The sequence below is a fragment of the Anarrhichthys ocellatus genome, unplaced genomic scaffold (assembly GCF_004355925.1).
Source record: "Anarrhichthys ocellatus isolate YVR2014 unplaced genomic scaffold, GSC_Weel_1.0 scaffold5, whole genome shotgun sequence".
In the NCBI taxonomy this organism is placed as follows: domain Eukaryota; kingdom Metazoa; phylum Chordata; class Actinopteri; order Perciformes; family Anarhichadidae; genus Anarrhichthys; species Anarrhichthys ocellatus.
In genome coordinates, this window is record NW_022280035.1 from 9922023 (window position 1) to 9946324 (window position 24302).

The 24302-nt window shown below is 43.9% G+C and overlaps 1 protein-coding gene across 1 annotated transcript in view; it reads right to left on the bottom strand.

Annotated features, from left to right (window-relative positions):
• lgr6 (leucine-rich repeat containing G protein-coupled receptor 6) overlaps positions 1 to 22626 on the bottom strand; it is a 40998-nt gene extending 18372 nt beyond the window's left edge. The window contains exons 1-2 of the mRNA XM_031844450.1: positions 18252 to 22626; positions 4259 to 4330 (exon numbers count right to left, since the gene is read on the bottom strand). Coding sequence (XP_031700310.1) covers positions 4259 to 4330; positions 18252 to 18472 — 293 coding nt within the window. The 5' untranslated portion in view covers positions 18473 to 22626. The remainder of the gene's footprint in view (positions 1 to 4258; positions 4331 to 18251) is intronic.
• Between the last annotated feature and the right edge of the window lie 1676 nt (positions 22627 to 24302).

Here is a 24302-nt window from a genome sequence, read left to right on the forward strand (position 1 = left end):
GCGGTGAGCAGGGCCAGCAATTTAGAGTTTCAGAAAACAAACATGGTAGTTAAGGCCATGGTATGATGTGCACACCCTACTGCCAACCAGCCTTTCTCTATTAGCCGCACCATTGGAGCCAAAACAGCATCAGAGTGGAATCATGCTTTTTTTGCCGACTTCATTTGTCAAATGGATAATTATGTCGAAAGTGAAGATGGATATTGAAAAAGGAAAGAAATGTTCAGACGTTCTTGATAGACATCAACAGAACACCGGCAGTTGCCATTGACCAACAGTTTCCATGATATCAGTGTGCGCATTTATGTGTGTACGTGTGTGCCGCACTTAGCCTCCTAGTCATTCCACATCAATCTCATTCTAATGAAAGGCGCCTTGCTCTTGTCAAGCCGTGGCTCCAACTGTTTTTTCTTTTAATTTGATTTGGGGATGGTTGGAATTTTTCTTGGCCCCTGGACTGGGTTGATAAAAATTCCACCTCAGCATAATTCAGCTCGATTGACGTGATTCATAGATACAATAACAGAGGCTAGTGTGTAGTTCAAACATATGGGAGAGAAGTGGGAGGAGTGGTAACAAAGGTGAGACGACCCCGCTATCAGAGCTGATCTGTGAGGGCACCACTGAAGCATGCTAACTGCTGATTAGACCATGTATCACCATGTCCTATTGCCTCAAAATAATGAAGACAAAGAAGACAGAATAAAGACCTAGACAGCAGAGACAGCATCATATTTTGGGATACTATCTCAGGTAGTGATAGGACACCATAACGGTAGCATGGCCAGGATGGCTGATTGGAGTCGGTGATGAAAGAAGAAGGCGAGGATAAACAGGTCTTATTGTCAGAGAGAGGGTGTGTGTCTGTGTCTGTAAGTACATATACATGTATGACCTTTTTCACCCGTGGTCCATCAATAGAAATGTTATCCCTCCTTCTGTTCGGAGGTCCAGCCTGAGGGTCAACCACTTAACCTGGCGTTAACCTCTGAAATTACTGGAGTAAAATATAGACATGTGGAAAACAGTGTGTGTGTGTGTGTGTGTTTGTGTGAGAGAGAGAAAAACACAAGCAGACAAAACCCAATGTTGGCAGCATTAAAAGGAAAAGATTTAATTGACCTAGATAGTCCCAGCTGTGGTGCACCTGGAGTATCAGTATCAGCCAATATTGTAAACCCTTAACCCTCACCTACTTTATACTCCTGGCCTATCAGCAGACAATCTTATCATCAAGAAGAAGACAAGAAGGGCAGCGTTGGCCACCACTTGCCCTCCTATAAAATTTGGACTAAATTGATTTGATAGTTGGAAAGCACATTCCAGAGTTTCAGTTTTGAGCCGATAACAGGACCTAGCACCATATCTCACGTGCGTTCACTTAAGCTGGTAATATTGTGTGTCAAAAAAAAGAGTCAAAGCCAAGAGTCATAGAGGGTTTTAAAAAATCCAGTGAGATTGTTGTTCTCGTCAGGCTGCTTTGAATGGGCTGATTTCAACTCTGTATTTAGGAGGTGAGTGATGAAACCGATAATGATAAGATGAGCATGAGAGACTTCTTTCAAACGGCTGATTATGACAGGATTCAAAGGAAGAAGGCAGACTGACATGGGATCTCTTAAGGGAGAAACAGCATGGAGTCTGATACTGATGATAGGTGGAGAGCATGATCGCCTTCGAAAGTAGTTTTCAGGAAAGGCTTTTAGGGGGACAATTTCCCTGAAAGCACTGGCTGCTAGTTCCAAGTTGCAATTAGATAAGAAATAGATAGTGCATCTTTGATATTAGAGGAGAACATTTGAATACAGGGGAAGTCTTCGATATGTCAATGGATGAGTAACCAGTCTCAAAGTCTGTACCTGATTGCCTGCAATGCTGCCCTCTCATTAATCCATAGACATGAAGTCTGCCTCTCAGTCACCTCTCTTCATGCTCTTCATGCTGTATGACAGTTGCGTGCAGGTTTGTGTGTTTTGAATTGAGAGTAGATTCACTGATCAAAGCGCTAAATGATGACTTAATGAGAGGTGTCTGAGGTCAATAGAAGGGAGAGGTAATTACACTTCTTGTTATCAACATCAATGCCGCAATGAAGCAAAGGGAGGTTTGCTATATGCTTTGTGAATTAATTTAATCACCCCATTTGAGGTTCAAAGGGATTAGCTCTGCGCACTTAGATACTATAGAGGTGAGAGCTGAGCGAGGAGATAAGAGGCGGCATGATACAGTTGACATTTATGAGCCGTGCTTTAGGAAAACAGGATGAAAGCTGGACTTCTTGCCATAAGCAGATTTGTCTTGGTTTGTAAGAATGTGAAAGGAAAAAGTCAGAGAAAAAAAAAAGTAGAAAAACTATCAAAGGCAGTGTCTACAGCTTGCAATATAGCCTGCAGTAAAATGGAGATGGGGGGCTGTAGAAATTAATTGGAAAGGAGGGAGATAAAGTGAGGGAGTGCAGACAGGGAAGTAGAGCCCAACATCAAACAATTTATCACTACCAGTCACAACATGTCTGGCCCTTGCTTCTCCCTGTGCTACCAACAAGTGCTGTGGACCCACATCAAACGCTCTCGCTCTCAAACCGACCGTGTTTAGAGCCTTGGTTTGTTTTTCTAAGCGCTATAACTTGTTGTAATTATAATGTGTTTACCATAACCTGCTATGCTTCATCTCGCTAAACCTCCTAGACGGGAGTGGATGTCAGAAATGTGCTTCTCCCTGCCTTGGAACATCATCATCGTCTCAGCATGTTTCCAGAAATGGTCAGCAGGCTACAAAAGTTTGGCTTTAGGGCAGGAACATCCTCCTTGGAAGAGTTACAAAGCAACAGAACGTCTCCATAAAGTGTCAGAACACAAGAGCGATACAGAGGAAGCAAGATCAACGGGGTTGTAAAACACTGGGAGGATTGTCTCTGGACAAACACTGCAGATCCAAGACCCCCACCCCCTTTTTCCCCAATGCAGGCAAATGTCAGCATCGATGTTCAGCATCACTCTGCGCTGTGTGGTTCTGATTATTAGGCCATCAGCAATATCTAACCTGAACCGTTTTTTTACGAAGGCAAAAGTTGAGATCAGCAATTCAATGCACAACAATAAATCAAGTCTTGAATTTCATTCTCTAACTTCAAGGTGTCACAAAACTTCATTGCTCAGCTTCGCTCTGCACTTCAGATCCGGTTTGACTGCGATTCAAAGTCAACTGAATGGTTATCCAGCCAACCTTTTACTTTCATCATGATTAGCTCATGCGTCACAGACTGCAGCTGCAAGAATTAACAAAGAAAACAGCGGACTGTTCAAACACCCCAAGCAGACACACACAAACACTGCAGGCTTCAGAAGTAAAATAATCAGGTGAAGGCTGACACACACACACATTCACACCCTCGGGCCATATCTGTGGGCTGCCTTTGTCAAACCGAGATTTAGCTGGGTTCTGCTGAGTGGTCAAATCAGATACCGGCCAAGTCGACCGAAAAAAATGTTCAAAAAGTTTTGTTGCGGCATGTGTGCTTTCATCAGCCCTGTGAGAGTGAAACCCATACCTTCTTTTTTTGTGACGCACTGACCAGAATTTGGTCAGTGCGTGTACTTTGTGCCTGTAGCACAAAGTATAGAACTGAAGGAATATGTTCACAGAGGCTGAGTCAAATTCTTAGTCTTGTTTTAATTTCAATTTTAAAATTGTTTCATTTGTTACCAGCCAAGAAAAGTATAAAGAATCTGTTTCGGCATTTAATTCATTTATTGTAACTGCAACAATATCAAAACCTTCGTAATGATACCCAATCGTTCGTATACTTAATGCTATATAGCAAGAAAAACACAACATTCTCATTTTTCCACAATTCTGTCCTGAAGTTCTCCTATAATGATTTGTTTGTCTTGGCAAAGGCGTTTGTCTATGTGTATAATGCTCCTGCTGAGCTGTCCAGCTGAAACAAGAATGCAGCGGCTTGGATGCTGAGCATAGAACCTGCTCTCTAAACACTTTAAGAACCACATATTCACTCTCTGAGAGAATATCAGGTTCTATTCTCCTCCCTCTTTTGTGCAGCCATCCCAGGATCTGCTGGTGTATTGCTGCAGGCAGTTTCTTGGTAGGAGAGATCAGAGGCAAGCCAGAGTCATCAATCCCTATCACTGGGTCTGTGCGTATCAGCGGCTCAGGGAATGGCTGTTTCTTGTCATATGTGAGTTGTGATGAGGGAGTTTTATCAAATCGAATGTGAGTTGAATGATTTTGTACTCACAGTTCTGATAACAGGTGCAGTCGGTGGAAGGCTCTGGGCTGGATCTCACTGATGTTGTTCATGCTGAGATCCCTAGAGAGAGACAAAGGGGAAACATGAGTATCAAAGTATCAATCAATGTAACTTGTAGGTGCTCTGGGCATGTACAATTACAAATGTTTAAACCGTGGTTTTCACATGGCGATCAATCATCAAGACTGGGGAGTAGTATGCAGAGAGAGGTTAGAAGGTTAGGTAGAGAGGTTGGAGGAGGAGAGGGAGATGTAGAAGAGAAATTTTCCCCAATGATTCATTGTTGGGCAGCTGTAATTTCCTTCTCGTCCCAGTGACTCTTTCTCTTTTCCAGATGTCTCACTCTACCTTCTCTCAGATCTGACCCCTCAATCTCCCTCCATATCTATCTATCTCTCTCTCTTCTTCTTTTTTTCCTCCTCAGGTTTCTCAGGAGACCACTTCCTTCTCCTTTTGTTCATGGCTGTAACACAGACACACTCCATTTCTCTGCCTCTCTGACACACACGCTGACGTGAGAGGGTGTGCTGAGCGGTGAGTGTTGACGCAGCTGCGTTGCGGTCAAAGAGGGAGAGGCGCAGGATGCTCCAATACATGCATGCACACTCACACGCGCACAGCTTCAACACACACATGTAACCTACTTTTTTTTACACTTTGGGACGGTATGAGGACAACTTATGTGTCAGGCTCTGGTAGAAAACATACATAACCCTGTGGCCTCAGTCATGTAAGGTCATCTCTTTGATAAACACAATGAAAGCAAGGAGGTGCTACGTCACCCCATCTTTGCTTTCACAGCCCTTGGGGTCTCGCAAGAGTCTTCAAGAGTGAGGCTTGTATGTGCGCGTGTCTGTGTGTGTGTATGACACTAGCCATTGCTCATAAAGCCAGACCACCGGGCTAGCAAGTGTAAACTGTGCTCTCAGAAGCCCTTTGCAGTTGGGAGTTTTGACACACTGGCTGTTTGTTTGTCAAGTCAGCCAAGCTGACGGGGGTGCTGGCTGAATCTATCCGCAGGCCTGATCTATATTCAGCTTCAGGGACGATGTGGAAAGAAACACTGCACGGCAATATTCTGGTTCACCCTTTTGGATAGTTGAGTAGCCTGTCGATTAGCAGTTGTGACAAGACAAATTCAATATACCAACAGTTTGGTACCCCGTCAAGGATAACATTTAACATCAGACAGTCGGGATGTGGACTCCCACTGTCACTTTGGGTGAGGTGTGTTCTCACCATGTGATGAGCTTGCAACGTTAACTGTGTCCTTTTTTAGGTCAGATAATTACTGTACGCGGCCTCTGCTGACATTGAATATTTTCCTTATGAAAGCATATTTTTTGGCATGTTCATATCCCTTCATGGGAATTTCCTGCTACACATGCCCCTTCCTGGGAGGTCTGACTGCAGATAGAGGGGTTCAAGGTGTTTCTCAGGGTCCAGGACAAATTGGGAGGGTGGATGCTTTCAATCAGTGTTGAGGGGAAAACTGGCTGATCCTCTAATGTTATTGCTTTTGTCTGTAACAGAATAAAATAGGACATTAATATTCCACATCACATTACTGACCTCAACTTTGTTGTATGTTTTAAAGAGCATGTCCCCGTATTGTCTGCATGTTGTGTTCTGATAGGCCACCACAAAAATCTCTATAAACAGATTCTGCATTTACCTGTAGAATCTGTAGGCAATGGGACAAGATTTAGTCAACAGAAGAGTTCTTTCCGTTTGTAGTCTGAGAAGAATTGCCCGATCACGCTCGAACAGGCTTTGGTTAAATGCATGTAAACCGTCCGTGTGGAGAGCAAAACATCTTGGAACCCACTGGCTATCGTCTGACTTGATTTGGCTTTTAATTTGTTTTTTATTCGCTTGTAAACTGCCTACTTGTGAAAAGATCCGGTCGTACATGTCGTCTCTCAACTCCCACTCAGGTCTTGTATCTCAAGTTCCTAATCGGACTGTAAACAACGAGCAGCGCAGGGAAAAGGAAGTCTTGGCCCGGATATCCGCTGGCTACATCGGATCCCCAAAAATATAGCCCCTCAACCACAGAGGCTTATCCGTTGTCAGACCGATCTGGTCCAGTTCTGAGATTGTTGCCAAAAGGACGGGACACATTTACTGTATGCTGCGGAGAGTGGTAATGCATATTGACAGCTGGTGGTGGTAATGCACCATGAAAGGTAGGAATGGGCCAATAAAAGAGGAGAAGAAGGAGACCGCAAGCCAGAGTAAATGATGCACGTTTCGAAACAATCAGAAAAGGCTTTGCAAATGTTTTAGGAGGTTTGGGGCTTTAAGGATACGCACAATGCAGTTTGGTGTGAAACATTTGTTTGTTTTCAATGAAAACTCCACAGGGCACCTTTAAATATTATAGCCCGATTTTATGTCTCATTTTATTATATTATAATCTAATAAGATTATATTGAAATAATTGCAGTAATGAATGAAAGACACATTGCAAATGTTCTTTTAAGTGCACATCAGCAATCCTGAAACTGTAGTGCTGCATAACTAATCACTTTTCTTAGTACAATAATTCAGAAATTTAAGAAAATCAACAAAAAATGTGTAATTTATCATTCTCTTTCCTCACATTTTTGCTGACCTTAGGCCTCCCTCTCAGTAAAGTTACTGAGGTGATGTCATGTGAATTATATACTTCAAGTTTTTCCCATTTCTGGCTAAATCTACTCGGACTACATGCAGTAATGGGGTAATTGGGGATGAATGCAACGTGAAGTGTAATGATGAGTGTGGTGCACTACTGCTTGATTAAAGTCACGAGTAAATATATGCGATAACAAAGTTGCTATGGAGATGACGCAGCCAGCAGTAACTGCAAACCAATTGACATAATCAAGACTGGGTGACATCACGTATAATGACACAGGAAGCCCACGATTACCTCATGGGACCTCATGAACAACACACCTTAATTCCTTTTATTGTCCGTGTACTAATATTCTGAGAACAATCCTGGGGGGGATCATTAAACCACAGCAACACACTCGCATGCATACCCACGCACAGACGCACACACATCATCCAGCTCCTGGGGATGCGCCACAAGAATGGAGACAACTCTCCATTATCTGGTCCTGATTAAATAAGCCATAAACAAACGTGTGAAGTCCATAACAGTGGCCTCACTTAGAGAGAATAAACATGCCGCAATGGAGAGAGAAAATGTTTAAAAATAAAGACGCACAGTGGTGAGTCATGGGGAAAGGTTGAATGCAGCTCTGCTGTGCTCTCCAACGAGCTCATTGGGAAGCCGGAGAGAGAGAGAGAGACATTTCTGCTTTGCAGGCCAAGGCCTCTGCTGACAACTTGACGTATCGTTGGAAGGCGCTGCGCTATGGCTTGTTTTTAAAATCAAATAACAGCTGTGGCTTTTTTAAACCATGATAATTATGATTGATGACTACCACATGTGCATTGTGTCGGCTGGCGCTGTGACCTGCAGATATTTTCAGCGCAAATAAACGGCCGCAAAATAAATGAGTAAGAGAGCACTTAAAGATTCTGCAGGCTCCGCAGTATATGGGATTTTCACAATTAGAATTTCTGTGTCCCCATTTAATGAGCACCTCGAATATGTGTGTGTGTGTGTGTGTGTGTGTGTGTGTGTGTGTGTCAGTGTCAGTGTCAGTATCTGTGTCTGTGTGTGCAGCACAATATTTTTTTCCATTTATAGGTGACTGCGGTGTGTGTGGTAAGATGTCTGTCGCTCATTTTCACACCCCTATTGTTTTCCAGTGAGCCTGCAGATGTGGTGGGTACAGCCCCCGGGTGCGCTTTCACCACATCATACATGAGCGCTGCCAGGGCATGGGAACAGATTGCTGCGTGTGTGTGTGTGTGTGAGGGACAGAGAGGAAGTTACTGTGGTTTCTTTTCTTTACTTTTCATGCGAGTATTCAGCAGGGAACCGTCCTGCCCTATCTTTGCCATCGCGGCGTCAAGACAGCAGCCTGATATTGTTCCCAGGACAACACGTCTCTCATCCGACAGAGGCACACAGGCCATCTCCTCCCCTCAGATCTCTGTCTGCTGCTGAATGACGAACTAAAGACTCTTGAGCAGTATTGGGAGCAGAGGATGCAGACATGGAGACCCATGCTCATCCCTCAACAAACACAATCCCAAATGTGCCTCTTAACTGTTCTTTTTATCCCGCTCTGCTCTGAACCCGCAGAATGACTGACAAAGCCCCCAGTGATCTCTTTCTGTTTCCCAGGAGAGGAATTACATTTTCATGTGCCTGCATGTAATTTAGTGTGTATAAGCACAGTAGCGTGTGTGTGAAATGTTGCAGCAATTGGAAGAGTCAGAAAAAAATGGAAATTTTTCCGTTCCTATTCCTCCCATCGCTCCGTGATTTGCAGATACACAATGTGCTTTGATAGATCGTTTATTCTTTCCTCTCCAAAGTGTGTGAGTGTGTACGCTTGTGTGCGTGTGAATATCAGAGAGGAAGGTTTGGCGGGGGAAGAAAGGTAAAGCACTGGATATTTTACTACTTTATGCTGTGATTGATAGAGTAACCAAGGCAAGGAGCTTGTCTTAAGGGGGGAACGGAAGCATGAAGAAACAGAGGTACATTTCCATTCATCAGCCTTGGCCCTTTCTCTCCCTCTCTCTTATGCCACTCTATCGCTCACACTCACTCTTTTCTCCCCATCTCTGTTTCAAATTCCAACCGGAGCATGGGGTAATGATAGTATAATGTGATTTATCATATTTCCTCTTCGCCGTCAACAGAACTACTGAAGTATGCTATCGGCTCTGTGATCAAAGGCAGTGTGTGTGTGTGGGTGTGAATGTGCCCCTAGCTCCATTGTAGCCAATTTCAAACTGGAAGCTGACAAGAGTTGGTTGATTTAGCTCAAAACAACTGGCCACATCATATGAAAACAAACACTCGTATATGTTCATAGACAAACACACACACACACACACACGCTACATCCACAGGCACTCGTACACACTCCAGGCTCCGGGTGGCTTTTGTGGCATCCACGGACCACCCTGAGGAGTGAATATACCCTGAGAATGAGACAGATGCAATCAGCGGTCAGGTGTCTGTTTCTATCATCAATGGTGAAATGTGTCAGTCAGACAAAAGCTGTGCGGGAGAAGGCTGATTGGAGATGAGTTAATACATTTCACTTTGGAGAATTCCTTTGTCTCAAAGTTTTAAAAAAAAAAAACGGAAAGTTTCTGGCATGTTGCTCAAGCATAAAATTGCATAGAGGTATAGTAGGCTACATAACGATGCAGAAAAAGCATGCAAACAAACAGGCTTTCATTGTTGCCCTTTAGAACGATGTTTTTCATGACTCTCTCTCTCTCACACACACACACACACACACACACAGAATCACTTCACAAGAGCCATGCCCCGAGGTCTTCCCTCTCACTTCCTTTCCTGCTCTCTCTCTCTCTCTCCCTCTTTCTTCTTGCCTCCCTTCCAATCCCTTTCTCACTCGCTCAGGTGGAGACTCTTACCAAACAAACAGCAAATAATGGCAGTAAGCTCTGCACCTTTGAAGGCGGCTTATCCGTAGGGAACATTAGAGTAATAGATCTTTAGTGGAAATCAACAACCAAAGCCTTGCCCAGAGGGCAGGAGTTCTGCATTAGCAGTGCTTGAGCCACACCTTGGCTGTCTTTTACGGTAACTACGACAGTAATGTCTTCAGTCGGATTCAGCCAGTCTGATCCTCTCCGCTTAGTGCTATGAAACAGTTAAGGCCACGATGAAAGAGGATATTTTATTCCACACAATGCAACTGTTAGTCAATGCTCGGGCGCTGCCTTAAAGAGGGCCTAAATGGTTGTGTGCATGTGTGTGAGTGAGAGAGAGAGAGAGAGAGAGAGAGAGAGAGGGCAGAATGTGTGTGTACTGTGTGTGAGGGTGAGGTCTAAGTGTGTTAGCTTTTGCTATCTGAATAGACTGACTGCTTTGGCATTCAGTTTCTCTCATGGTCACACAGCTTGCACACACACACACACACACATACAAACACACAGGCATGCACAAAGAGTCAGGAAGGAGGGTACAATGCTGTCCTCCCCTCCTCCTTCCTCGAAAGATGTGTTTTTTTTTCTCTTCCTCCCAGACTTCCTGGGAGGGGTACACTGCCCTTTGTGTCCGAAGGCAGTCTCTCTTTATCTTTCCCTCTCTTATTCTCTCTTTCTCTTATTCACGGGGCACAAAGAGCAAGGGAGAGGGCGAGGAGAAGTCTTTCACCTGGATAAGGAGGGCCACGGGGAGGACTCGGCTACAAAAGAGCAGAGAGGGAGGGAGGAAGAGAAAACAGGAGATAACAAGACAGAAAAGGGAGATGCGTCTGTGTTTTTGTCTTCCCGTGTTTTGTGCTCTTTTCCGCTCGCTGCGGTTTAGGGGAGAATGACAGGCGGATGTCTGGGTGGAGAAAGCGGCTGTTTAGTCTGAGGCCATGTCATGGGAAACATATTCATGCCCCGTGGGACTTATTCATACCCTGGTATACTGCACATACACACGTGCATGTACACACTCTATGTCCGCTCCCTGTCCTCCCACACACCCTGTCATGAGACGGAGGGGATGAGGGGGGGCGGGCGGGGGGTTAAAGGTCAAGCACTTCAGTAATGGAACAGGAAGTGTTGGAACAGTCGGCACTACACAACATACAACTGCCTCCAACATGTGGATAGGACTGACAGGCAGCTGTTGTGGGTAGGACATAGCTTTGGGAGCAAAAGGCATTCATATCCCTGTCCACAGTCCACTAATCTGTTATTTTGGCATTTATTGCTCTGTCTGGCTTTTATATATGTTTGTTACATGACTTGTATCCGACAGCGTGTTTAGTTTCTTCATAGATCGAAGCTGACAGTTTATGCCACATGAAGGAAATGTTTCATGAGCATAGAACAACCACTTTGCCACAGAAATCTGTTAAAAATAATGGCAAAGATGTGTGGAAAAGGGTTCCTAATTTCACCACTTTTCCACACATCCTGAAAAGGTATCTCTTACAGAGGTGTCCTTTCCTGCACACTGATTCGAGGCAGATTCTCAGCAGTGGATACAACAGTGGATGAAACCCGATGAGTATTAGTGTCAGGCTCTATTATGACTTCATTTGGTTGAATGGCAGAAGCAGGAGGACACTGGATCTAGTTAGAGGACCGCTCAAATCCACTCCTGGCTCACTCCGCCTTTACTGCTGCGCTCACAGATGATCAGCTCGTCTGCGCCATATATTTAACAGTACCCACGGATAACATCTAGACCTGAACTTAGATCAGCACTTGATGAAATCTTACCCCATACCAATGAGGACATATGGCTGCTGTTGGTTTAAAGAGATTTAGTTTGGCCTCTTGCCATGCATGTAAAAACTCCAGATTTCCTCTTTTGCTGCTTCTCAGACATGTAATAGAGACGTAAGTCTGGCTGCAGTTGCAAAGGCTCTGAAGTGGCAGAATTCCCTCCAGCCTCTCTTTACAGCAGATGGAAAATACACCTGTGAAGTCCAGTCTTAGCAAGAGTTATACTATTGCCTTATTCCATCATAGTGACCTGACTGCTGTTTCCGCATTCGGATCAGGTCACCGAACTAAATCCTGGAGAGTCATCTCTTTCTCTCCCAACTTTATTCATCTCTCCACCGTCTCTTTTCTACATCCACTCTTCCACTTTCTGGACATTCCTGTGCAGTACCCCCATTTGGCATTCACTATGTACGTGTATGTGTGTGCCCTGAGGAGTGTGTGAAATTTAAGTGTGTCTGTGATTGCTTCTCTGTTCCCGTTAGCTAACTCCTGTCCCAGGGGGCCATTCTCCTGATCTAATCCCTGCTAGCATCGCTGTATCAGCAGTGCTCTGAGGGATGCTTTGATGCTGCGTGTGTGTGCAAGCAAGTACGCATACATCCATGCTTGTGCAATGTATTTCCTTATGTGTAATGTGCACACGGGGGTCTTGTGGGTTCTTGCAAGTGTGTGTGTGTGTGTGTGTGTGTGTGTGTGTGTGTGTGTACATTGTTGGAAAGGGCATTAAGTATCATTAGTTCTTACTAGTCATCACCTGCACACTGCCAGCCAAACATGAACCACTTAAGTCGGCAGGCCTGGCCAGTGATCACACAGATAGGCAGAGAGAGACAGACAGACCCATATCGAGAAACAGAGGGAACTTGGACAGCTATGTCCTACACTTAATGCTATCAAAACTTACGTAAACATTTTCTGAGCCGTTTTCGCAGATATTATACTCATAGCAGTAAAGCTAAGTGCTTTACCGAAGGGAGAAAAGAATATGTCGAAATAGAAGAGACACACAAGATGAGAGGCAAACCACTAAATATAAGGTTATACGATCAAAAGAAAGCGAAAGAAAAAAAATGCATTTCTAAATCATTTTTAATTAGTAATGTTTGCACTGATCTAGTTTCTCTTTAAAATGTGAAAAGCAACAACCGCTATAGAGCACCTTGTTTGTCTTCTTGCAGCAAGAAAATAAGCAACTTTTGGATATGTGGGGAGATCAAATCCTAAATTTGCTTTGAACCAATCTGCGCCTTTGAAGAAAACGTGGTATTTTACCGCTGAACGTTGATAGACAAACAAAAGTAAGTAGTCGCATGTATGTGTTATTTAACTTTTGGCACATACACTGACATACTGTATATGACAGCTTGCAAAGTCGCAGGTCATGGATGCACATATGTATACGCATGTGCACGCACTTGAACAGTTAGGGACTTTTGTCGTGGCCTGGCCCAGGATTGGACAATGCCTTCTCTGTACTGGAAAAGAGAGGGCTAGTGCACTTGCACAGATTCATGCACACACACTCACACATTCCCATGGATTCCCAGGGTTGGGAAGGGGCTGAATAGGAATCTGGGCCATGCAGGCATTCTGAATCCTCTCAGTCAGAAGCAGCCCTTCACCCCTCAACCACACGTCGCACCGAGCACATTCCTAGGTCCTGTGTCATACTTGTGTCATGCTGCTATCACACGACACATAAAGATTTACATATTCAGTAGTTTGGCACAGGTCTGACCCCAACAAATACCAACCACGGTTGTGTTTAGTCCACATGCAAGCCGTGCAGATACTCTCCAAACACATTCTCCACTTTACTTCCCTGATCTCCACCTCCTCCACCCTATAGTTCCCTTTAAGATCTTGTGTCGTGATTGCTTTCTGCTTTTTTCCAAAGGACAGGATATGGAGCGGTAGAGCACACTATGGCCTCTGTGTCGTCTCTGCCTGCCGCTCCTGAGGGAATCGTCATTGTTTCCATTGTTGTCCTCTACCTGCCTACCTGCAGTCTGTCCCTGGGCGACATTTAAAAGCCTCCCAGGTTGCTCACAGGAAACCACAAACCGCCTATCCCTTCTCTCCAACACCCTTCTGGCATAAATATCTCTTTCGTAGCAGGCCGAAGTGGCTTTTTCTGCTGGTGTTCACCGCTGGGCCTCCAGGGAATCTAGGAGAGAGCTGAGGAATTGACCCCTGAGGCAAACATTTGAAGTTTGCAGGAAGGAAGGAAGAAACAAAGTAGTAAGGGAAGGAATGGAGAAAGGAAATACTTTGTGAATAGAATAACTTCGATGACATACAGTATGTCACTTAGGGTGGTGATATGGAGAAAATCAAATATCACAATATTTTTTACCAAATACCTTGATATCGATATTGTTACGATGATTTTAGAGTTTTGACCATTGGTGCTTTCCCAAATATTTACACAATGAGATTCTTAATAAATAATCATCAGTAATGTGGATATAATGACTAAGTGGGAAAAGGCAAATAATAGAAAGAACAGTCTGGGAAGTTCAAAAGATTACATCACAACAATAATGCATTTTTAAAACCAGGAAAAGTCAACACTTATGCTTTAATACAACATCCAAAATGTAAGACGATATCTAGTCTAATATCATGATATATATATATCATATCGATAGGCTACATTGCCTTGCCCTATGTCAATGTGTTCTTCCTCTTTATTATGCCTTCAACTCTCCTCCCCAACTTTGATCACAGCTGCTAGTTAGTTGGCCTGTTGCCAAAGCACCTCCTTCCTCAACCGACATGCACACACACTCTCTCTCTCTCTCTCTCTCTCTCTCACGCAAACACTCACACGCACACACCTTGAAAATATTTACCACTTTGCTTGGGTACACCCTTCACTTTTATCTGCTGCCCTGAGCTATATGCATTCATTTAGATTTTATAAAAGCACATTGCACATCAAAGATTATATATTTACACTTGCTGCATGACCAGCTTCAACACCTGCTTTGAAGACACACACTCACACACTCAAGCACTTAATGTATGAATTATTGTTCTATCTAAACGAGGAGGCCACAGGAAACAGGTGAGCAAAGGAGAATAGGTGGGGAACGAAGGACAGACATAGTAAAAGAGAGGAAGGGCAGTATAGTTCAGTTGGGGCGGGGGCGGGGGGGGGGGGGGGGGGGCACCATAGACGTCTGGAGCCAGGACACTGATGCTGGAGCTGATAGCTGCTAAATAGAGAACCCTCCACTGATAGCACACACACACACTGTTCTCTTCTTTTCTGAAATTCTCTTATTTTTGTTCATTTTTTCCTCACAAATCCTCCTCTCCCTCCATTCCTTACATACTCTCTCTTTCTTTCTCCCTATCGCTCTCTCTCTCTCAGACATGATGTTTACAGTGTGACCCCGGTCGCTCGTGATAGGAATCATTCCATCAACATAATGGCTTAATGACACGCACACGACTGTTACAGTCACGGCCACCATAAAGGGGCAGGATGTTGTCTCCTGTCTGTGTACAGTGTGTGTGTGTGCGTGTGTGTGTGCGTGTGTGTGTGTGTGTGTGTGTGTGTGTGTGTGTGTGTGTGTGTGTGTGTGTGAGAGAGTGTGCGCATGTCTGCTTAACCTACAGTCTTCAAAATCTTCAAATGCACATTTCTTTGTCACCAATTTCTAACACTTTTTTCCTTGTCAATTTTCACCCCTGTTCTTCATTTTCCCTCTCTCTTTTTTTTTACACTTGCTTCATCTCAACTTTCTAGAAAAAAAAACCCTCAGCAGTCTGGGTGGTCTATGCACGCACACACACATGACTTAGTTTTCCTCTGTCTAGTAATGCACTAGCTGTGGTTTCTTGGCCTCAGCCAAAACACCGTTAGAAATTCACCACGCTCACCGCTACCACAAAGCATCACCTAATCGCTGCTCAACTCCATCACAGACCAGCCTCGGACCCACACACTATTTTCTCACACATGCACACACTTCTGACCGCTGAAGGAAGTGTGAGATGTGTGAACACACACCTGACAACCTTAGAAACTCTCTTTGTACAGTATAATCAACTGAATTCTTTATAACATGATTGAATATTTGCCATGAATATGTATAGCCTGTCTATCAAAGGGACAGCTGACTAATTAATTTGCTCCCAGCTAACATTTGTGACAGACGGGTACTTACGGTGTCACTGTGAAGCCATCTCGTATGACAAGTTACCTCACTTGCAGCCACACATAAAACAGCACCGATCCCCGATGTATATACTGTACGTAGTGTTCTCAAACTCAACACACATGCAAACACACCCACACAGACACACACCCTTGGGCACCATCTTTCCTCTCTAATCTGACATCAAAGAGGTCTTTCGAAGCGTCTCACATGACAGCTCATTTCATGTGTTGCCCACGGAAACGATTATTGTCATAAATCTCTACCCACTCTGCTCTGAGTTGCTCGGAGCACCTTTGCCTCTGAATAGTTACATTCCATTGCAGAATCAACCTGTATTCGCCTCAGTGTTGTAAATATAATTGTTTTTGTTTGATTTGTTTTCCGTTATCTATCTGCCTTTATGAAGCGGGGTCATCCAAATGTGCCAACAAAACAACAACTAGAAAGTAGAGTGAATCGTGCACACAGCCTGGATTGACCTCTCGGGCCGCTATAGCATGAACAGTTGAGCTCACTTTGAAGAGTTCTCCGATGACACGGGTGAATGATGTCATATTCTTTCACAGCATTGTGTGGATGTGGTTTGTTATGTGGACTGTTCCCAAGCAAATCCCTGTGACCTCGGCAGCCTACAGTATGTGCTGCGGAGGCTAATCCAGCCTCCGCAGCACAGCGGGGCGTGCTGGACAGCTCGACAGATCCTGGTGGGGTTTGGACCGGCTCTCCGCTGTTGTAACCTTTTATACTCCAGGACGAAATGAGAAACTGTAGCCTGGTGTGCTGGGTTCGGGATCATGTGTGTGTGTGTGTGTGTGTGTGTGTGTGTGTGTGTGTGTGTGTGTATGAGAGAGCATGTGGGCAGGGTTAGGAAGGGGAGGCTTCTATGTTTTTGTTTGATGATTTTTATCAGCGAGGCATATGAGAAATCTGTGATTCCCTTATCTTAATTTGTTGCGGAATCTCTCCTGCTGTCCCACATTCCCTTTTCTCCCCTCTGCAGTTGTTTGTGTGTGTGTGTGTTAGGGGGGGGGGGGGGTGTCACTGTGTGTGTGGGCATGTGCGGTTGGTCTCTGAGTTTATTTATCTTATTCTAAATCAGCCCTCAAAGTCACTAATTGGTCCAGTTCCACTGTTAGGTAACAAGGGGGAAATGAGCAATTACTCTTGTGTTTGTAGGGAATGAGTGTGTATCTGTTGGGCCAACCCCACCGATGTTCTCATAGGTAGAGTGATTCCTGGATGGAGACCGTATTTCACTTCTATAAACTCTACATGTGTTTTATCTCTTGAAGAATTCAGTGAAATCTGGCCGTCCCAGGCTCCCATGACAGCCAAAGAGTCGGGCATCGGTCAAGTAGTCTTATATGTGTCTCTTTTAGAGTCGTTCTCTACATAAACTGTGGATCTTTCATCCCTCTATCTAAATCCAGTCCCTCTACTAATGTAATACTTGTAGAGCCCCTAGTGAGCAACTTCTCTACGACACCCTTTTTCCTGGATTTGACTTCTATCATTTCAAAATCAGGTATCACAAAGTGTCTCTAATCTTTCCTCAGAGGCTTACGTAGTGAAGAAATTTGAAAGATCTGGCTTCAAGCCACAGCAGGGTGGTGTAAGGAACTGCTCAGATCTGCTGTCTTTTTACATGATATTAGTCTTAAGATTCTCTTATTGCTCGTAAAAAACGTTCTGGTTTTGAAGTGCGCCTAATTCCTGTAGCTCTTTATTTTTAAAAGTTATTAATAAGTAATGTGAATTATCATGTTTCTAATTGTATTTACAGTGTGTGCCACTTCTCTAGCCAGACTTTCAAACACAAGGTCATGAATCAGATTAAAAAATTCAGTCAAAGGACTGAAAGAAAGGTAAGTCCCTCAAAGAGCCAATTTTGTCAGGTTATCGAGCAAAACAAAAATACAGAATTAAACTTTCTATCTGTTTAACCATTTTGGTATCAAACAATATTAGACACAAATAAGTGACATGAAATGGTCATTAAACTTCACACACACAAACACACTTGCATATATGTACACAAAGGCATACACACACACACACACACACTCTCACGCTGGGTCTCCAGTTGGCGCTCAGAAACCTGATACTGAAAGAAGTGGTCCAGTCATTTAGCCATAGTGATCAACGCACACATGTTCCCTCTTGGCCCTGCCTGCTTTTGTGGAGGCTACATGCAGATTCTGCTGCTGATTCCTGGTCATGCATCGTAGCGATTGTTGCCTTCTCCTGTATTTTTAAAAGAGGAATCCCAGCTTAACTAAGCTATTTTTTCAAATTACAAATGAATAATCAAGACTGGCAGTTGCAAAAAAGTGGAAACACAAAAAAGCATTATTGGGGTCTAGGAAACGGTCAGGACAAAGTGAAAGGCCTGGAGCTGGAAAGGTTAAAGGGGAACGGGACAACATGACACACCTGGAAGTCCCAAACTGTGAACATGTGGTACTCACAGGTAAGTGGTGAGAGGGCTGAGGTTGGTCGGCACAGACGATAGTCCCAACTCCGAGCAGTCCACCATGACAAAGATCCCATCTTCTTCACACTGGCACGGAGACGGGCACAGCGCTGCCGCTTGCCCCTGTCTGTCCTGGATCCGTCCGTACCCCCACACTCCGGGGGCGGACCCCCAAACTCCTCCAGTCACACAGAGAAGCAGAAGCACAGGCAGCATGTCTGAATGTCCACCTGTCTTCAACTACACCTGTAGAGATGTCTGTCTTGTCACACTCTTTTTTTTCCTCTATGGTGTTTGAAGAGGCAGCTTTGATCAAGTAAGGAGGTTTCAATGTTTCTTTGCTTTCCCAAATACTCAGCTTCTGGCTCTGTGCAAAAGCCCCTTACTGTCCTTTTCTCCTGGTAAGGTTGTCCACACTGTAAAACGGTCCCTGTCACAAGTTCTATCTCCTCATCTCTCTATATCTCTCAGTCACCACTTTATCCCCAGGGGTTGTTTGGAACTTCTTGCGTCTTTTCCCTGTCTGCCCTCTCCTTTCTTGCTCTCTTTCTCCCCCAAACACAGTCCCTCTTTCTCCCACTCTCTCTCTCTCACTCCTTGTATATATATTTTGCTCTCTCCCTCTCTCTCTCCCTCTCTCTCCTTACCTATTGTAGAAGGAGCGCATGAGTTTTGAATGAGCCACCCTCATTGGTCCACAATTTAGGGATGGGCTGGAGCATCTCCGGAAAGTAGGAGGGACCCACAATCCTCAAACTCTTCCCTCTCTTTCTCCCTCTCTTCCTCTCCCCTTGTTTTACTTTAACTAAAAGCTCGATGTGATAAGAAAGAGTGAGTGTTTAGTTTGCTGAAGGGGGTGGCTTGGCAGTACAGTGGTGTGAGACGAGATTTCTTCTTGAGGGACCTTATGAATGGAACTGGGAGAAAATGAGGGAGGGTGTTTATAGCTGGAAGAGAGAGGATGAAAAAGAAAGCTCTGAGGGATAAGACTGGCTGTGTTTGACTCTGTGAGAGGGATGCAGAGGGTGAGAGTGTGTGACTGGAAGTGACTGTTTGGAGGAAATTGGAATTCTGACACTTCAGCACCCCTCAGTCCCCAGAAAGAGCCAAATCCAGTGTCTTGTAAGTCACACCTTCTCAGGTTTCTGCTGCTGGAATGTCGCGATCGCACACACACGCACATGGGTCACCCATAGAAAATAACAGATTATGAGTGACCGGCGCAAAGGAACTCGCATATCCATTTCATATACACACACACACACACACACTCCGGTCTATAGAGAGAGGAGTGTGGATTTGTAAAGAAGTGTCAGCTGCCTCGGGCTAAAGCCGATCTGTATTTCATAGTCGATGTGCTCACTTGCAGGTTTTCCTGAGAATCTTGAAAATAATCTCATCCAACCTACCTTTCTTTTATTCAAACACATAATTCTTGTCTGTGTAGATTTTGTACGAAAATCAAATCTGTGCTTTTCCTGATACGCTGAAGACAAATGATGGCTGTATACTTCCAGATAAGAATGCTGTAAAATTAGACTCTCTGCTTCATATGTACGGGATGTTACATAACCTCCTAATGATGCATTCTATAATTATAACAAATCAAAGAAAGTAAAACTGGCTCGCCATTCAAAGCAGAGCTGACTTTATGCTATCCTTTTGTTCGATTTTAGAAGTATCTCCCAGAAGCAGTATAGTTCAGTACTTGAAATAGGGATTAATTAATATAACAATGCACCAATTGATGATTCCAATATATTTGAGCAATTTAGCAGAAATCCTCAATGGGGTTAACATTAAATCACACCTCATAATTCATGTTTTGGTGATTTTCATGGTTTAAGAGAGGGATTACATGGTCTTCAATGAGTTGATAACCACTTGTGCTCACGAAATCTTTTCAAACCCCTCTGGATTAACGGAAAAATGCACGGTAGCCAATGTGGAAAACAAGGTTCTCTTAGTTCCTGGAAAGTGGAGGCTTGGGGAACTGTTGTATGCACGCAAGTGCACGCATGTACGAAGCCAAGAACAATGATGCAACATGAGAATTTATGAAACTGGGAATGGAATAACTGCACACCATGCTATTTGAAAACTATACAGTCATAAATTTCTTTGCCCCCAGTTGAATTTGTCTACCGCTCCAGCTGGTCTGTCCATCTATCTCTTCTGTCTTTCTTTCTCCAAAATTCTCTGTAGGCTGAATAGTTTCTCATTAATTAATTAACATTCCTATGCCACTGTGTTTTCTGAGGGGCCTTTGTTGCACCACAAAAACTCTTTCAGAGCTGTTCCACACATAGTCTCTCTCTCATGCGCTCTCTCTCTCTATCTCTCTCTCTCTCTCTCTCTCTCTCTCTCTCTCTCTCTCTCTGCTCTCGCTTTTCTCCCTCTTTGTAGTGGAATGTGCGTTGATGCTCTCTGTCTATTGTCGGTTTAAAAAATGTTGCCTGAATTGTTTCCAAGTGATGTTTTATGGTATTTCTTTCTTTCACTACCTCATATGCAAATAGGCAGATATACAGACCCTTCAGAGCAACACCTTGCTTGATCCTGCACTACAGCAACATATACACACACACACATGCTCCTCATACACCCGCAAGCGCTCCCTGGGCTCAGCACCTCACCCCTTCTTGCGCACAGAGCCCTGTCATCTTTTTAAATGCTCTTTAATTGTCTGGCCCTGGGGAAGCCCTAAAACACACGTACTGTAAAACCTGCATATCTGGTCTGCTGCCTCTCCATCTCTGCCTGTCTCGCTCTCTTATTGGTCTCTCTATATTCCTTTCATTTGTGATCCTTTTCCCCTTCAATCACAAATATGCTGACAACCATGCATGGTGCACCTTACTGTTAGAAGAGTCAGCTGTATATTTGTTAAAATTGCACCTGCTCTGGCATTTCTGATGGATGTGTGGAAGGTTAAATGTGAGTCAGTGTAGCCTCATCCAGTTTTCTAACACTCAAGCAACTGATTTCAACCTCATTGTCAACCAAAGAGGTAAAAAGCGTCTTTAAAATTAGTTTATAAAGAAAGTAGTTTGAAAGTAGATGCATATTCTAAGGCACTGGGCTAATATATACATTTGTATGTATGTAAAAATGATTGAGTACTAAAGAACCAGTGCAGTGGTGGTGTATTTTTGAGCAGAGCTGCTACTGATCCCTCAACATCAGTAATTTAACTAGCTAATCTCACATTCAGCACGCCTTCTTACTTCACACAGAGAGATACAAATGGCATACAAGTTTACTTGATACTGTGTAAGATGAAAAAAGTTTGAATCCCATTAAACCGGATAGGCTCTTTAAAGAAAACATTGCTATTGTCTGTATGAAACATTTGTTGTGGGATAAATCTGTCAATTGAGTTATTTAGTGCTATACTTGACCATGTGTGTCAATAATGTTCAAATCACACATTTTTTTTAGATGGGGGGGTTAAATCAAATTGTTCTCAGGGCTCCAGAAAGGCTTGCTAACAGTTGTTAGCATTTGTTCATGCAACTGGAAAAAGTATGCGTGCGCCTCTCTCTTCTTTTTTCTCACACTCACTCCCTCGCTCACACACACACACTATCAAACAGTCTGCATCAGATCAAAGCCAGAGCTCCCTCCCCTCTTCTCCCCCATCCTTCCTCTCTCCCTCTCTGGGCTGTAAACACTAACCAAGCAACGGCAGCCTTGAAGACACAAAGACAAGTAGCTACCTGACACCTGACACTAACTTGAGAGCACTCACCATGGTCTACCTGGGAATAAAACACATACACACACACGCACACACACACAGCTACCTGAGCTCCTTGCAGCAAGAAGAGCCCATTCAGGGAGAGAACAGAGAAAGTATCCGTGCAATCAACCCCCCCAACACACACACTCCATCCCACCTCACCTCCTCACCCACATCCCCTGCCCCATCCCCCTCACATAACCTCTTTCCCACCCTAGCCCTGTACATCTAACACCTACCAGAACCTTTCCAATCCAAGCTAGATAAAAACAACAAATCAACAGAAGTGTGTGCCTATTTTTGCACACTTGCATGTCTGGAGACGCATGTACAAGCAAATGTGCCAGTGTTTGTATTCGTGCAGAGGCAATTGAAGGCTGACTCAGGTGTGCTCAGCGGAAGCAAGTGAGACGCCGTGGGTCGTCAGTGGCGGCAACCTAGGTGTGTACTTTGGCTTTTCATGTGAAACCACCTGAAAGCCAACAAAAGGTCCCTCTCCTTCCCTCCATGCCTCCCCCCGTCCTTCTCTTCCTCTCTGCATCTCACGGTACAAAGGGAAGAAATGAATGAAAGAAAGAGCAGTGGCGGAAGGGGGATGAGGTAAGGGGATGAGATGCAAGGGTGGGGCAGGGTGGGTGAGGAGGGGAGGGGGGGGGGGGGGGGGGTGTTGGCGAGTGGGAGAAAACGGGTGGAGGTATTTTCCTGTGTGTTTGTGTGGGACAATAGTAGGCCCAGGGACGTGGTTCGTCATGGTGTTAAGCAAAGCAATCCATCACAGGCTGGTAAGAGCTCTTCTGGAGCCCTCATCTGGAGGGTCGGAGGTTGGTGTCTTTTCTGTAATACAGATACAGAAGTGTTATCGATACAGCATAATTAAACAGTGGTTATGGTGGTGGCCCGATTGACGGGGTCATCACACAAGCTTAGCGCCCACTCTCGGGTTCCCCCCTAAGTAAACACTGTTAGCTCTGTCAGCACCGTTGCTTGAACTGTTTGCACCGTTAGCTGCTTGCCACCAACTAAGCGTTCTCAAAAATGAAAGCTGTGTGGAGGCAATATATATGCACTGAATTCTGTATTGAGTGCCTTTAAATGATAACTGATGACATTATATCCCAGCAGTGGGAGTGATTTGTTTATTTATGTATTTCATTTAATTGTACGGTGCCTTTTGCAATAAACATACATGTTACCCTTTGATCCTGAAGCTAATTCAACAGCACTTTACAAGCAGGACAGGACACAAATACAAAATTAAAATCCAAATGTATTTTTTAATTCACATTTAAAAACATCAACAGTTGACCAAAGTGCTTATTGCTTACACAACAGAACACACAATGTCTGCAATAAGTATCTGTTAGACAAATTAGAAGGAAGGATATTATGTGCACAAAGCAACAAGACGACTAAAAATCTGCGGACATGCTGGCAGCGCAGTAAAGCTCTGTTTAGCAACAGTGCTTTGAGCTTAATGCTAACATGCTGATGTTTAGCAGATATAATGTTTACCATTGTCATCGTGTTAGTTAAGCCTGTTAGCGCGTAACATAGTTAACTAAGTAGCCCCAGACACAAAGTACATCTGAGGCTGAATGTCATTAGTTTTGCAGGATTTTTGGTCATGAACGAAACTGTTGAAAATATAAATATTTTGACCTGAGGATGGTGCTAGAAAACATAAATGCATGAACCAATTTCCTTGGCAATCCATCTAATAGTTGAAACGACATTTCACTCAAAACCACAAATTTGAACCTCATGGTGGTGCCGGAAAAACAAGTCAACAGGATCTATCCTCTGAGGACCATTAATGTTTGTATAAAATGTCATTGCAATCCATCCAATAGTTTTTGAGATCTTTCAGTTATGGGCCGACCAACCGTTAGACATTGCCACCCATAGAGACACATTGCTACCATTTCTAATAAGAACTGTCAATGGTCACAGGGTTGAGTAGCTTTTAGGAGACTTTCCACACAATTCACAAGACACAACATTGAATATAATATACAATTCTCAAAGCTTTTATTCTGACATAGCTTTATGTTTTTATTAGTATAATGCGAAAATATTGTATAAGGCTGTAAAATAGTAACGTATTAGTTGCATCACCTACTGAAAGTAGTGGAAAAAGTTAATCTAAGTAAAAATATGCCACTTAAGAATTGGGACAATAACAATATCACCAGAAATCTCAATGAAAAATACAATGTGTTATGCCGGTGCTTAAATATTTGTTGTACTCTCATTGGTGTGATAACTAACAATAAACATTAGAGGGAGCCCTCCTACACTGCACAC